Source organism: Stegostoma tigrinum, chromosome 27 (genome assembly GCF_030684315.1).
Source record: "Stegostoma tigrinum isolate sSteTig4 chromosome 27, sSteTig4.hap1, whole genome shotgun sequence".
NCBI classification, from domain to species: domain Eukaryota; kingdom Metazoa; phylum Chordata; class Chondrichthyes; order Orectolobiformes; family Stegostomatidae; genus Stegostoma; species Stegostoma tigrinum.
In genome coordinates, this window is record NC_081380.1 from 16523715 (window position 1) to 16539608 (window position 15894).

Here is a 15894-nt window from a genome sequence, read left to right on the forward strand (position 1 = left end):
GAAAGCAAATTCCACGTGCTGCTATAAAGGGATTTGAATCCAGACGCCCAGAGCAAAATCATGAGCCTTTGTATTACTAGTCTAATGGCATCATTACAATACAATCTCCCTTCCCCTACCACCTTCACTGCACAGGTACTGCCTCACCTACTGAGTGTTTGCAGGGAGAAATGTATAGAAGAGCAGGTAGCTGAGAGGAGATTTAATAGGGAGCTTCAAAGCCATGAGCATGTCTGGGTAGAGTAGTTAGGGAGTAGCTGTTCCCATTTGTGAAAAAGAACAAGAACGTGAGGGCATAGATGTAAAGTGATGTGCAAATGAAGTGAGGACAATACGAGAAAAAGAAACTCTCACATGGATGTAGTTAGGGTGTGGAATACACTGCCTGGAAATGTGGTGGAGGCAGGTTCAATTGAAGCATTCAGGAGGGGCATTGGATGGTTATTTTGATGAAAATAGTGTGTAAGGGTGTGGGGCGAAAAGCAGGAGATTGGTACTTCGTAATAAAACTGGTGCAGGCATGCTAGGCCGAATAGCTTCCTTCAGCACTGTACCAATTCTGTGATTCGGTGACAGCGAGCTGCCATAAGCTGATACTTACATAGACTAGATTCCCTACAGTGTGGAAACAGGCCCTTCGGCCCAACAAGTCCACATCACCCTTTGAAGCATCCCACCCAGACCCATCCCCCTATAACCCACACACTACAGGCAATTTAGCATGGCTGGTCCACCTAGCCTGCACATCTTTGGACTGTGGGAGGAAACCGGAACACCTGGAGGAAACCCACGCAGACGTGGGGAGAATGTGCAAACTCCACACAGACAGTAGCCCGAGGCTGGAATTGAACCCGGGTCCCTGGCGCTGTGAGGCTGTAGTGTTAGCCACTGAGCCACTGTGCCGTTAGACATTAACTCCAAACAACATCCTGTTGTGTGTTGATGACTGATGATTTGGCAGGATTCTTGAAAACAAAACCTTTGGATCAAACTTTTTCCTAGCTGTGTCTCCCAGCGATATGAACTCGACAGTGACTCTTGCCTGGAGGCATTGGCCAACAGACAGAATGCTTAACCATCCGTGCAGGAAGCAGGCTGAGGAATGCCACGTGACTGGTCTCATTACGTTGCTGCCGGGAAAGGGCACATCCAGAGCAAGGGACTTCTTTTCATAGGGTTCTTCTTTTTTAGAGGGTGAACATTGCTAGCATTTGCTGCACTTCCTAATTGCCCTCGAAAAGGTGATGGTGAGCCACCTTCTGGAATTGCAAGTGGTCAAACTTGTGTAGGTACATTTACAGTGCTATCAGGAAGGAAAAGAGAGGTGAGGGTATCCCTCGGCAACAGGAGTCCTATATTCATTATCAGGCCTTAACTTGAATACAGTACTCAGGGTCCCTTCTAAAACAGAGGAGCTCCAAGATCAGGAACGGCACAGTGACCGCAGCACCATGACTTTAGGACCATACTTTCCCCATTGCCATGGGCAGACCAGGTTAGATCAGCTACACATGTTCAATAATTTAACATTTTTACTCTGGACATATCTTATTGTGTTACATGAGCTAACAAGGTGTGGAGCTGGATGAACATAGCTGGCCAGGCAGCATCAGAGAAGCAGGAAAGCTGATGTTTTGGGTCAGACCCGAAATGTCAGCTTTCCTGCTCCTATGATGCTGCCTGGTCTGCTGTGTTCATCCAGCTCCACACCTGGTTATCTCAGACTCCGGCATTGATCGTCCTTCTATCTCTTACTGTGTTACGATTTGTTTCACCTTTCCAATGAACTCAGGCTCAGCTATTTACTTTAATGTTGATTTACACATTCTTAACTCTTACATTTCCTCAGGGGACTAAGTGATTGATGCTATTTGGGATCCTCATGGTCTCGTGAGTTTGCAATAGGATGTTAAAACGGCACATTCATGGACAAGAAGAGGCAATTGACAATTTTTCAGCACAACCTCTACCTGCCTTACTCAACAACACAATTAATGACTGAGCCTATAATTACCCAGGCTGGTAGTTCGTATCTCTAATCTGTAGTGCCTTTATTGTAAAATGTAAAGCCTCCGCTCAATGAATGGCAGTTTTTAATTTTCTTTTGCTACTCAAATTGTTCCTTACCTGTCTCCATCTCTCAGGTTCTTGAATTGTTGTCCTATTAAACAGGCCAACAAAGGGCCCACTTTGCCACCTTCTACGAAGGGTTCAGAGATTGCCCCCAACCACACGTCGATATTTTCTGGAGTTCTATACAAGCTGCTGAGTTTCCTTGCTAAATTATTGTTGTCGAGGATTCTAACAAGCTGATGGAAATACCTGGGAACTGACAGGCCACAGAATCTCCGCCAAGCATTGTAACCTATGAAATTCAGAGAGCATGAAACATAAAATACACCTGCTAGCAATTATATGTTATGCTCAAAAAAGAAAGTGCTCAATAAACTTTATTTCATCGCCACGTAAATACTGAGATTCAAGGATTTGGTGATAAGCAGGTATTTTCAGGACCTCATTGCCTTCACAGTTACAAGAGGTCACAGTGCAGACTGAAGGTTCATTCACATCTTCGGATGCATCGTCCCATCAGACCCACACCCAACTTTGGTGAGCTAACTACCAGATAAACTGCAATGCCTTCCTGAAGCCAACGGAGTGGAGATTTGTAGAATGGTCTGGAGGTACTCTTCCTGTTATATCTCACTATAACTCATTAATAATGGGTTTGTGGATTTGAATGGATGCTGTCTCGTGTCTCCATCTAGTGGTACTGCCTGAGACTCAGGACTCAGCCGGGAGAGTTGGTGCAATTACAAGACTTTGCACTTCCTGAGATGCTTGAGTCCAACAATCGCAGCCATCTTCCTTTTTGCTAAGAATGATTCCTAGAGTCCAACAGTCACTACATTTCAAAATTAACTCATTGCTTTTGGGACATTTGGGAATTTAGGACATCCTGAAATGCTGCAAATATTTCCTGGTAAACATTCCTCCAACCATTTCTTGTTATGTGCACCTCTAAAATAATTAATGCTAAATATTCTTCCATAAAAGCTGTTTCAAAAATATTCTCTTGTGAATAAATCAATCTTGTCAAATGTTCACCCATAAATTATTCAACTAGAGTGAATCCCTAGTAAACATAATTACAATAATGGATAAGAACCCCAAAATATTATGGACATTTTTTGCTTTAATTCCAATTTTTTTAATAAAATAGAAGATTGCTGTAAAAATCAAAATAAATGCAGATGCGCAATCACCTGACCTGGCCTCCAGACCCATACCAATGTGGTTGACTCTCAATTGCCCTCTAAAATGATCTATCACCTTCTCAAAGCCAACTAGGGACGGGCAATAAATGTTGGCCAGCTGACCAAAGGCGAGTGTAGGACTGATGGGATGATGTATCTAAAGATGTGAACGAAACTTCATCTGTACTGTGACCTCTTGTAACTATAAAGGCAATAAAGGGCTGAGAATATCTGCCCATTAGCAAACCACTTCTGAAAATTATGTGCCAAACTGTAGACACACATCGGGTTTTTCCCTTTGAAGAATTCACAAGAATAGAGGTTACAAAGTCAGTTTCAACTCTGCTGGAGTGGGTTGAACATTGTCATGTGCACCAGCCTGTCTTTGAGTGTTAACATGCTGTGAGGGCCATAGTTTAAGAACTATCCCCCCGTCACCCCTGCACTGCAGGTAAAGAATAGCTTAATCTGGAGAGCTGGAAGTCTGCTACCTAGCAACCATACAAAGAGAGAAACAGGACAATTCATTTTTTTCTAATTCTTCGTGGGACTTGGGTGTCACCAGCTGACCCATTTATTGCCTGTCCCTCGTTGACCTTGAGAAGTTAGTAGACTATTTCAGAAGGCAGTCAATAAAGTTTTTTCTTTCTTTGCTCATCCACAGGATGAGGGCATCACTGGCTAGGCAGCATTTATTGTTCATCTCTAATTATCCAGTTAAGAATTACCCACATTGCTGTGGCTCTGCATGTAGGCCAGACCAGGTAACAATGGCATTAAGTGCACTAACGTACTAATGCACTAACGAGTGTTAAGTGAACCAGATGGGTTTTTTCGACCATCGACAATGGATTCATAGTTATCATTAGACTCTTAATTCCAGATATTTATTGAATTCAAATTCCACCCTCTGCCATGGCGGGATTCAAACCCGGGTCTCCAGAACATTATCTGGGTTTCTGGATTAATGGTCCAGTGATAATATTACAGAGCCATTGCCTTCCAATATAGTGTAGAGCTGGAGGAACACAACAGGTCAGGCAGCATTAGAGCAGCAGGAAAGTCAATGATTCAGGTTTACACCCTTCACCAGGATCATTTTCAGAGGGCAGTTGAGAGTAAACCACATTGTTGAGAGTCTGGAATCACACATAGGCTAAACCAGGGGCATTTGTGAGCCAGATGCATTTCTCCCCAGACAAAAAACAATGATTTCTTGCCATCAGTAGATCCTTAATTCCAGATATTTTCAGAATTAAAGTTCCACCATCTCGCGTGGGAGGATTTGAACCTGGATCCCCAGAACATCAGCAGAGTTTCTGGATTAATACTCTAGCGATAACACCACTAGGTCATTGCTTTCTCAATTCCTTACAATGAGAACATATCTCCATCTATTAGTCTACTACATCTACTGCTTTACAGAATTCCCAGCATGAATCCCAGCAAATAATCTCTGGTAAATACTCATTTCACGGCCGCTAGTTTTTGGCAAATAATGTAGCTCTGGACATTGAAATTCTTGTATTAATTTTCATAAATTTGGTTTTCAGAATCAAACTCTACCCAGTGTTTGCTTTCCACTTACCTGGGATCCCATGATCCCGGGAACGCTGCATGTTCAGGGCCCCTAGGTCCATGCCTAAATGAGCGGTCAGCTCAAACAGTTTCTCCCGCAGTTCATCTGGTAACATCTTGTCCTGTTTCTGCAGTTTGGCTGGTTTGCCCAACAATCCCCGCATGAGGGGATCGACTCCACCTAATACACACAGACACACACAGCACAGAGTAAAACAACACTTCTTCATCCATTTCCCAATTTGACAACAGCTAATGGTACAGTGACTGATGCTGGAGGTTAAATATCACCAACTGAGTGAAAGAGGAATATCTGAGACAATGACTATAACCCAACAAAAACTCCATTGAAACAGTACCCATAACATGAGTTCTTTTACCCATCAGATTGGAGACCCTAAACCAACACTGACACAAGGGTAAATGGTAATGATAAACAGCTGTTCCTTGTGACAGCAATAAGACAGTGTTGCATTAACATATAACTGTTATCAGGAATCATCCTGCTTCACTATCTGGAACAAATCTGAGGTGAAAAGTGTAGGATTTCACTCGGAATAACCTCTTGAATTCTGATTGTGCTAAACATTCTCAATAATTTATATTTGAACAGAATGGAGAGTTTCTCAAGTCAAGGTAGAATGGAATCCTTTCCTTGTCTTCAGGGAGAAGTGAGTCATTGATGAATGAGGGATGCTCAAGAATTACAACAATGCAAACAAAGCAGATCAGAGTCATATTCAGGCACAGAACTCAACCCAACCCAAAAATAACAAGAGTTTGTTAAAAAACAAACCCAGAACATTGTGAAAACACTCAATTGGTCAGGCAGCATCTGTGGAGAGAGAAAAACAAAAATATTCATTCACTCAGTTTCTCTCTTCACGTGTGCAGCCAGTTCAGCTGAATACTTGCAGCATTTTTTGATTTTCTTTCCAATTTCCAGCAGTCAGCATGTTTTGTTTGTATTGTAGCAACAGATATAATTGATGTGTTCCATGAAGATGGTGACCTGATAGGTTCAGACATGCTCAAAGGGCAGGGTGTGATACTTGTCAACATTTAGATAACATGCTGAAGGCAGCCATAGTAGTGACCACATTATACAGGGAGCAAGTGACAAGTGAACTTGCTGAAATAAGAGGATTTTGAACCAAATCCTTAAGATACGAAATGTAAAAAAGATGTGTTGATATCCCAAGGATTGACATCCAAACCAAAAGGTGCAGGATTGGTTTTAATTGTTAACAGTATGTCTTTATGTTTATCTGACTTTGATACTTAAATGACTGACTGGAATATCTGTTCATTTGCATCGTTTTATCCAACCCCTGAATGTGAATTCTGGGACAAATTCATCAGCCACGGTGAAAGTGATTCTTCTGGTTTTCTACCAATCATTTTCTCCTGTATCTGTCTGTGCAACACAGTCTGAGGAAAAAATGCATTGCTTGAATGCCAAAATTGGACACATTTTTATCATCTATTTTTAAAATTACTTGGTCACTATGGTAATGAAATCTCTGCATGTTGAAGGGAGTTATGGAAGCTTTCAGACTACGGCCTTCGTAATGACAAAATCATATTATTCACATTCTCCCTTTGAGGGCAATCATCTACCTTTGGTTCTCTGTCTGCTGTGGTGAACCTCTAAGGAATTCCATTAACTCCAAGCAATACCTGAACATCGCATTCAAGGCATGTCTAAGGCAACTGCTAACCAACCAATGTAACTACTGTCACTAACTGCTGCCTCAGAACAGTTAAATGCATAAAACTCAGTGTTGTCTTCACTCTTCTGGGCATCTTATGCCCTGGAATAGAAAGAGGTGTTCTTTCCCTGAACAGGATTGATTGTTTTCCACCCGCTAAGTGTTTCTAAAATGTCTGTGTCAGAAGCATCCAGTTGCTTCTTTCAGTTTGGTTTCTCTCATAAGAAATTAGCATGTAAAATTAAAGTGTATGGGACTGGAGTAGTGCACTGGCACAGATAGGGAACCGGCTGGTGGACAAAAAACATTGTGTTGAAATAAATGCGGGGGGGCTGTGGCGATGGCTTAGTGGTATTATCGCATGTCTTTCTACAATTGTATAGGGTCTTGCTATGACATCACATGGAGTATTAGGTGGAGTTCTCCGAAATTGAAAATCAGTAGTCCTTCACATTCAGCGATTGTTGAGCTTGACACAGAAGTAACAGTGTGGAGAAACCAATTTATCGCAGGCAGGTTTAACTGCCAACATTCATTCCCCAATGTGTAGTAATGGCTTCCATCTTTGCATAGTCAATTTCCTTTAAACCACCCTTCAACTCTGGAGCTGGATATGATGTGGTGAACTGGTGAATTTATCTGAGATCGCTCACCATGCTTGACTAACAGCTTGGAGAACAGTGAAGAGTCAAGCAAAATACACAATCAAATACCTGACAATTGAACAATTGAAAACTACAACCTTTGTAGCCATAGACAGCACAGAAGCACTGGTGGACAGAGGCTGCAAGTCAAGGTCCACCAATTGATATGAATAGTGTAGAAGGAAGACCAACACCTAGAATAGTTCCTCTTCTCTATAGAAGCTGTGGCTCATTTACTTATAGTTTAGATGTTGCCTCCTCCCCTCTTTTCCTCCTTTATATCTATAATATCGTTTTCCAAAAAGCACAAGAACAATGGAATCCCAGATGGGACACAGGAGGCATACCTAACGGTATATCTAATCCTGAGGCCAGATTTGGATGATACTGAGGTCATGGGAAGGAAAAATTGCCATTTATTTCTCAGGGTTGAGTTTGGGTAACAAGAAATTTTTTTGGCACATTTTGCTTGCCAATTTGTCGAATAATGGATCCTTTTCTTTTAAAGAAAATTCAGGTCCATTTATTAATGGAATTGTTACCTACCAGAAACTTTCCCCATTTTAGAGCCAGCAACCAAAATTTCCCCAAATGAATGAGGCAGAAGACCGAGTTCTCTAACATATGTACATGGTGGATGATAAAGTGGCTTCCGAACAGGTTTCTGAAGTAAGGTAGATTGTACTTGAGCAGTGTTTGTTGCTCACATCCACTAGGCCATGAAATGGTTGATCTGGGGACCTACTTGATTTGCTGTAGTGATTAACTGCCACACTGGTGTCAGCGTGATCGTAATCATGGTCAACTAAACAACACCAAGAAGTTGATTTTTCTGAAGTTTGCTTCAGCAGAAAGCCTCCAGGACCTCCTTATTCCTCGGCCTTCTCAAAACCCAATTAGAATGACATTGGGGGATCTGGGACCTGTGCAGACAGGAAGATGTGCAGGGGCAGGCTAAACTGAGAGTGAAGGTTTTTCCTCATGACTTTGAAAACATCTATCAAATCTCCTCTCCACTGTAAACAGTCGCAGTTTAAATAATTTTTCCTCATAACTGCTGCACCAGGGGAGACATAGTACTGGGACCAGTATGAATGGGAATCATAGAATCCCTGCAGTGTGGAAGCAGGCCATTTGGTCCATTGAGGCCACACGGCCCCTCTGAAGACCCAACCAGACCCACACCATCCCTGTAACCCTGCATTTCCTGTGGCTAATCCACCCAGTCTGCATATCCCTGGGCACTATGGGTAATTCAGCATGGCCAATCCATTTAACCTGCACATCTTTGGAATGCAGGAGGAAACTGCATCACGCAGAGGAAACCCACATAGACACAGGGAGAATGTGCAAACTCCACACAGACAATCGCTGAGGGTCAGAATCAACCCTGGGTCCCTGGCTCTGCGAGGCAGCAGTGCTAACCACGGAGTTACCACACTGTGAAGGTGTACAGTGATGTGGGGCAGACAAAAGATACCTCAACCTATGATGATCTTGTGATCCTCTGGGAAGTGAGCGGCTAGGTGGACCCAAGGCTGAGGCTGTACCTGGTGGATATTGCCTCTCCCTTTTACCAGCTCCATTTCTGCAGCAGCTGTCTTTAGGCTGTGCCTATGAGAATATCTGTCCCCAGATTAATACCCTGGAAAGGAACAGTTTACTCTGGGTGCGCTGTTCTGCACTACTGCTGAGGCAGATACAGCAAGGAAAAAGTATTCAGCTCTAAAAGAAACACAAAGCTATTTACCCAGTGGAAGGCTGCTCTCAGTCTCACTGCAATGTCTCAGGATGAGATTGCTGTTGTCGTATTAAACGCTGTTACCTACCTTCCCTGATAATAAAATGTGAGGCTGGATGAACACAGCGGGCCCAGCAGCATCTCAGGAGCACAAAAGCTGACATTTCGGGCCTAGACCCCTCTGATGAAGGGTCTAGGCCCGAAACGTCAGCTTTTGTGCTCCTGAGATGCTGCTTGGCCTGCTGTGTTCATCCAGCCTCACATTTTATTATCTTGGAATTCTCCAGCATCTGCAGTTCCCATTATCACTCATACTTACCTTCCCTGATCAGTCTCCAGGGAGTGAAGAAAGTCTGGTGCAGGTCAATGCTTTTGAATTGTGGGTGTTCCTGGAAGTTTTCATCGAGACGGAATAGCTTTGGCTGAATGCTGAGATGTCCGAAACGGAAAGCTGCTGTTGCGAAAACGTTGGCAATACTGGGATCGATAGATTCATCGTAGCCTTCGTAAGGTGGGAGAAATTTCTGTGTTGCCTCCTCTCCAATTACTAGGGGAACATAGTCTCGGTGGTTTATTATCTGAAGTAGTGAGAAACAAGGTAATGAGAAAAGATTGGTATAATGAGATATAAAAATAATACATTTAAAATAGATCAATAAGAGTGTTAGCAATCTGTTTATCTCTGGATATTAACTGGTTACTGCTCTGGCACAGAGAGAACGAATTGTGTTTTCACCACTGCTGAGGTTTGAGAGTGAGAACAACTGCAAATTGGCATTTACTGCAAGATTTTCCTGTGAATGAGTTTCATTCGGGTAAACACCTTCAGTAAGAAGGAATCATCTGAATATAACAGGCTATGTGACCCCAGATCAGGGCCGACCCACTGTGTGAACATGGAGTTGGGGGGGGGGGGGGCGCACAGGGCCGACCCACCGCCTGAACACAGGGGGCAGGGCCACCCCATTGTCCACGTTATGTTCTCTCCTTGGGAATTTTAACTCAAACCTCACTGACTACTTCTCACAGCTTTTGTTCTTACTCTCTTGCGTTTTAGAAATATCTCCTAAGATTTCAACATTCCCACATGAAGAGCAACTTGCTCGGCTAAGTTTTGTCAGTTCTGTTCATAACTATCATAAAAGGTCAGCTGGAGCAGTCTTCTTTCCTCAACATAAACAAACTTAACTGCATGAATCAAAATCAGAAATTGCTGGTGAAACTTAGCAGCTCTGGCAGCATCTGTGGGAAGAAAGCAGAGTTAACATTTTTGAGTTCAGTGACTTTTCATTAGAACTCAGTCAAAATGTTAACTTTCCTTCCCCCCCACCCCCCCCCCCCCCCCGCCCCGCCACAGACGCTGCCAGAGCTGCTAAGTTTCACCAGCAATTTCTATTTTTGTTTCAAATCTCCAGCATCTGGAGTTCTTTAGTTTATATTATTGATTTTATAAATCTTCCTTTTTGATTGCTTTCCTTGCCTTCCACCTTTCTTAGGTAACCATACTCTTCAGGACCGAGTTAGACCAGGATGTGGTTAAAATGGGCGCAACAGCATTACAGTCCTTCCTTAAGGATACAAGTACTTGTCCACATGGTGTAGGGCTAATATCACACTGAGTTCAACCCTGGAGAAGGAAACAAGATCACTTTCTGAAGAAAGCGTAGACCTGGATGAATACAGCAGGCCAAGCAGCATCAGAGGAGTAGGAAGGTTGTCATTTTGGGCCTAGATCTCTTTCTTTCTTTGTTATCTCAGATTCTCCAGCATCTGCAGTTCCTACTATCTCTCACTTTCTGATGGTTAGGTTTTAAAAATAAAAATAGTGTCTGCTATTCGCCACAAATTTTTAAATTCAGTCCCACAACTTGCTGTGAAGGGATTTGGAATTTAGTTAGTGAGTCGCATTTTCCGTGGCATTTTCTCTGTACCTGTTGAAAAGCTCCCAGGATTTTTCTCGCTTCCTGATAAGTTGTTTCTCCGCTCCAATGCGGGTTCAACTTCTTCAACTCTCTCGCTAAACGATTGTGTTCCCGGAGAAATACTGTGTGCATAGTTAACACCCCCAGTTGTTCATTGACACGTACATCCCCTGTGAACAGGATCAGTGTTGGGTTTAACATTGTCTTGCGAATGAAGGAGACAGAGAAATGGAGAAATATCCAACAGAGCAGGTACCTGAGTATGGATTAGGTGCTGCAGTAGGATAAGGAGATTCAGGGGTTTGAGGAAACACAAGAATGAAGCTCAGAGAGAGTTATACATCCTTTTTTAAAAAACAGATGGTGCTACCCGTTCAATATAACAACATGAATCATCCTTAGCAATGTTTAAGGTGGGTCACTGCACTTGTTTTATGATGTGGCTTACTCAAGTTCAATTACAAATGCAATGCCTAGAAATCCTTGGTTAGAAATCTTTCCCCCTCTTTCTTTCAGTTAAGAGCCATCTTCCCTATTTTTATTGTAATTAGGCGTCACTCCTTACTTTTCCTTAGCGTACATTTCATTCTCCACAACAAGGCGCTTCAGCAAACATCTCTTTACGCTGCTATCATTGACTCAGTAACCCTGCAGTGGGGTTGAGACTGGATGCACCTCAGAGAAATGTAGAATTGACGTTTGATCTTTACACTCTCTCTCCTTGGTGTCAAACATGGTCACAGCACTCATGTCAAAAGCATCAAGCACCCAGGTCCTAACAGCGCCAGAACATGCTTAATACCAGACTGGCTTGGAATCTGTAAATGTTCTCCTGATATTACCCTAATACTGACACTAGATTCTTTAAATATACAAAAGGGGATGTCAAATGTCTGTTTTCAGACCAAAGCAGTGAAGAATCTAGCAGAGTTATTGTTAATCAACATGTACAAACATTATGACACACATCCAGGGCCTTTGGGATTTGATGTTTTGGTTATCCCTAAGTAATCTGCAGCTGAGTGCTACAGTGTTAGTGCTTAGCAAAGAGGAATGGGAATGTGGCTGCTGCCAATGGCACTCCTGGCCCTGCCCAAGATCCACTCCAAGCTACCTGCCTTATCAAGATCTAACTGAGGCAATTTCTGATTCCTCAATGTTCACCTACTCTGCAATTAGATTGGCTGACTTCTTAATCACTTGAAGAACTGTCAAGCAACAAATGTTTCTGAATTCTACACAGGGTCCTGATACATAGCTAAGAACAGAGACGACAATGGCAGAACCATTGGGGATGTATCCTTGATGCCTCCACCTGCATCTTGATCAATATGGTGACTGATGTTCCTCCAGCTCAAAGTGCACATAAGCACCAAATTGGAAGCTTTGGTATTCATTTCTAGCTAGTTGACCAATTTTTACATCAATATTGCCTAACATTGTTAGGTATAAATTCTTGCAATATGTGTTAAATGACTCTAAGGCTGGAGCTGGGTACGTAAAAGGAATGCCCCATACAAAACTGACTTGAGACAGGATTTCTTAATCCAGCTGTTACTCACCAGCTATAAAACACGGAGTTGAGTTTTCACTGGTGAAGCAACTTTCCCCCATACTTCCACAAAGGTTGCTTGAAATGGTGTTAAATGGTAAATATTCTCGTCCATTGTCGGAGAATTCCTCATTGACAGCCAACAGGCCCAGTTCATTAGTGAGGTTTCTGAGCTTGTTGGCCAAACAGTCTGTACTGCCATAGACTTCGTTAACATCAATGAAAGCAGTAAGTACGTTGATCTGCTGACGAGTGTTGACATCTCCAAACAATGAGCCCAGCTCACCACTGCCACACGCAGGAGCTGACCGGAAGAAAGGCAAACATGTACTCCTGTCCCTGATTCTTGGGTCATTTCGAGGGATCTGTTAGGACAGATGCAGAATTCTGTCAGGCATAGTTAGTTATAAACACATATAGATGAATAGAAAGGGGAATAGGGCTCAGCAGTTTGGCTGGTTAGACAATAACATGATTTAGGAGGAAAAGTAAAAGGTAAAATTGCAATAGTCTGAGAGGAACACAGGACTGCTCTCCTAATAGAGAGAGAGATGACTGGTAGTGAGTTTAACGTGAGAGTCCCACAGCTCATTGAAAGGGGCGACGTTCATGGTTGTCAGCTTGACAACTGAATTCACATTGTTGGTACTAATTTGCTTCAAAAACCAGACAAATGATTTAACTGACCCGACTTTGGAACACATTGTGAAAGTACATTGGAAGAAAATAATCAGTCTGGAGTCAGTAAATTCAGACATTCAGAAAGTTTCTTCTGATACAAAGCTTCAATACAGTGGACATTTGTTACAAGCTGGATATATTCTGACCATTACAGGTTGTAAATTTTAAATTCTGACCTCAGTGCCCATGCCTGAAGGAAGTATTAAATCTTTGTCATAAAGAAATAAGAAACTCTCCAACTCTTCATCAGTCTGCTAGGAAACATCAGCTGCCCTTAGAACCCAGAGCTACAGTTGGCTTATCATGCAAGTAGGCTCACACGATAAGGTGGTTTACTTTGAATAGAAGGGAAGGCTTAATTGAAGTAAATAAAGTTGAGAGTTCCAGATAGAGTGGATAGGAAGGATCAATTTTCTTCAGCAGAGAGTTCAATAACCAGTGACAAACTATGATGAGAAAGCGGATGAGGAGAGATCTGCAGTCGTGGACGGTATTGGGCATGTGGAACTTACTGTCTGAAAGTGTGATAGAGGCAGAAAATCCTCACTTTTTTCAAAAAAAATGTCTGAATATGCACTTGAAAGTGAAAGATATAGAACTGGAAAGTGTGATAACACAATGTAACTTTTTGTTTGGACAGCACAGATATGACACTAAATAGTCTTCTGGTCTGCCCATTTTTAATGTTTCAACGTTTCTAAGAAAATACATTACAAAAGGTACCTTTCTGGATGCGAAGCCAGGAGACATATCTGTTCCCCTGACCACACAGCTAAAGTGAAATAACTCGCTCCGAACCAATCTTCACTGATCCCTACAGCTCTCCCTTCCGGATTCAAATCCAATTGCATAATCTTCTGCCAGCTTTGACATATGAAGAAGAGTCAAAGATGTCATGCTGAAAACTATAAAGTGGGATTTCCTTAACGTTTATATAATTAAGCATCTGTCTCCTTAACAATGGAAGCAGAAATTTTTAAGCCATTTCATCCTCTGTCCTGATGAAAATAATCCTTCGAACTATTCCTGTAAAAACATACAATTTACTCATGTGTGCATTTTGTGTTTGTGTGATGATTTTGCCCCTGGTTAGATTAATAATCTAGGATTTGTTTCATTCTATTCAGGAAATCAGAGCAAAAACTCAAAACACTATTTCAGAATGAAGTTGAACTGAACTCTCACCTGTATTGGGAAACAGGGATTTCTTTGAACACAAGTTCTTTCACAGTCAATGCCATCATTGAAGGTCTGGATGCTGCCAGAATGAGGGCTTAAACTCATATCATGATCAACCCACTGACCCCACTGCATAAACAAGTGAGTGACCTCTGTATCACTGATCACGTCTTCATTGCGTGTTCTCAAGATTTTATTTGACACGTCACGAACCTGGAGAAGAAGCAGAAAGCATTCATTACAGGAAAACAGGACAAAGGTTAATTTGTTATCACACCATCATCGCATCCGCCCCTCTGCTGAAAAGCTAGCAACTGCGGGGATATTGATAAAACCTGCTGACTCACATACCATTCTTTCTAGTAATAAAAACATAAGAACTGGGAACAGGCAATTCAACGTCTTGAGCCTGCTTCGTCATTTATTCGATCATGGCTGGTCTCATTTTGGCCTCAACTTCATTTTCCTGCCCATTTCCCTTAACCCTTTAATACATCACTAATTAAAAGTTTGCCCATCTCCTCCTCAAATTTGTACGGTGTCTCAGCATCCACTGTGCTCTGGGGTAGTGAATTCCATAGATTCATGACACTTGACAGAACTAATTCTTCCTCATTGTTTTTAAATCTGCCAACTCTTAGCCTAAAACTATGACCTTTCATTCTAGATTGTCCCACAAAGGGTAAACATCTACAGTAGTATCTTATACATCACCTCTCATTCCTCCAAACTTCAGTGAATATAGGCTTGAATTACTCAATGTCTCTTCATAAGGCAAGCCTTTCATCACTAAAATTAATCTCGTCAAACTTCTAAATATACAGGTCCAGAGATAATTTGTAGGTGATACACTTGTTTTTTTTATTGAAGATGGTTTGTGCATCACTTCATACAACAGTCTTTCTAAGTGTGGCTGCAAACCTGCAGCCAGTTTGCACTGCATTAAGGTGTAGTACTTTATTTTGTGGCTGTAACCCTCTAGATAATGGGTATTCTCGATGCAGAGACAATTTGTAAAAGAATGCTAAAGGATGAAGAGAGAGAAATGAGCTTCATCCTATCTGACTGGATTGGATTTATTGCTAAGTGAAAGGACACTGTACTAATGCACCTACTGCCTGCCCCCCTTAAGGGGGGAGCTCAGGACAGTTGAAAGTAGGTTTTTCAGTGAATCAGATTTATTTCTGTCTCTTGTGTGAATAGTTACCAGTGGCAGAACAGCTCCTGATATTTGTTTGCCTGGAGTCCAGCCCAGCGGAAGTGAAAATCCATCTTCATAGCGAGCTGGGAGCCATCGGGTGAATGCAGTGTTAGACGATCCCAGACGAGGCTTTCTCCTGGAAATCAGGAAAACAAAATGTTCATTTCTTTTCCCCCAGTGCACCTGATCCGAAAAGAGACCTTATTTGAGTGGAACTGGCTCTGTCAATATAATGATAAATGAAGGACTGACAGCAAGTGGCTGCTGGCAGTTTTCTGTCAGAATTTTCATTCATTTAGCAGAATAATTAACAAAAAATGGCATTAAGTAAAATTCATAAATAATTATTGTCCTTGGGTCTAAACAGCTCAGGGCTAGTTGTTATTTTGGGAAGGATTACTCACTTCACCTGACCTCCCTTTCCATT

At 42.2% G+C, this 15894-nt stretch overlaps 1 protein-coding gene across 1 annotated transcript in view; it reads right to left on the minus strand.

Moving 5' to 3' along the window:
• The window catches only part of LOC125464743 (eosinophil peroxidase-like), a 35198-nt gene that overhangs the window by 7075 nt on the left and 12229 nt on the right, over positions 1-15894 (minus strand). Inside the window, exons 6-12 of the mRNA XM_048557508.2 lie at positions 15474-15603; positions 14273-14479; positions 12417-12771; positions 10864-11024; positions 9252-9510; positions 4846-5016; positions 2128-2365 (exon numbers count right to left, since the gene is read on the minus strand). Coding sequence (XP_048413465.2) covers positions 2128-2365; positions 4846-5016; positions 9252-9510; positions 10864-11024; positions 12417-12771; positions 14273-14479; positions 15474-15603 — 1521 coding nt within the window. The remainder of the gene's footprint in view (positions 1-2127; positions 2366-4845; positions 5017-9251; positions 9511-10863; positions 11025-12416; positions 12772-14272; positions 14480-15473; positions 15604-15894) is intronic.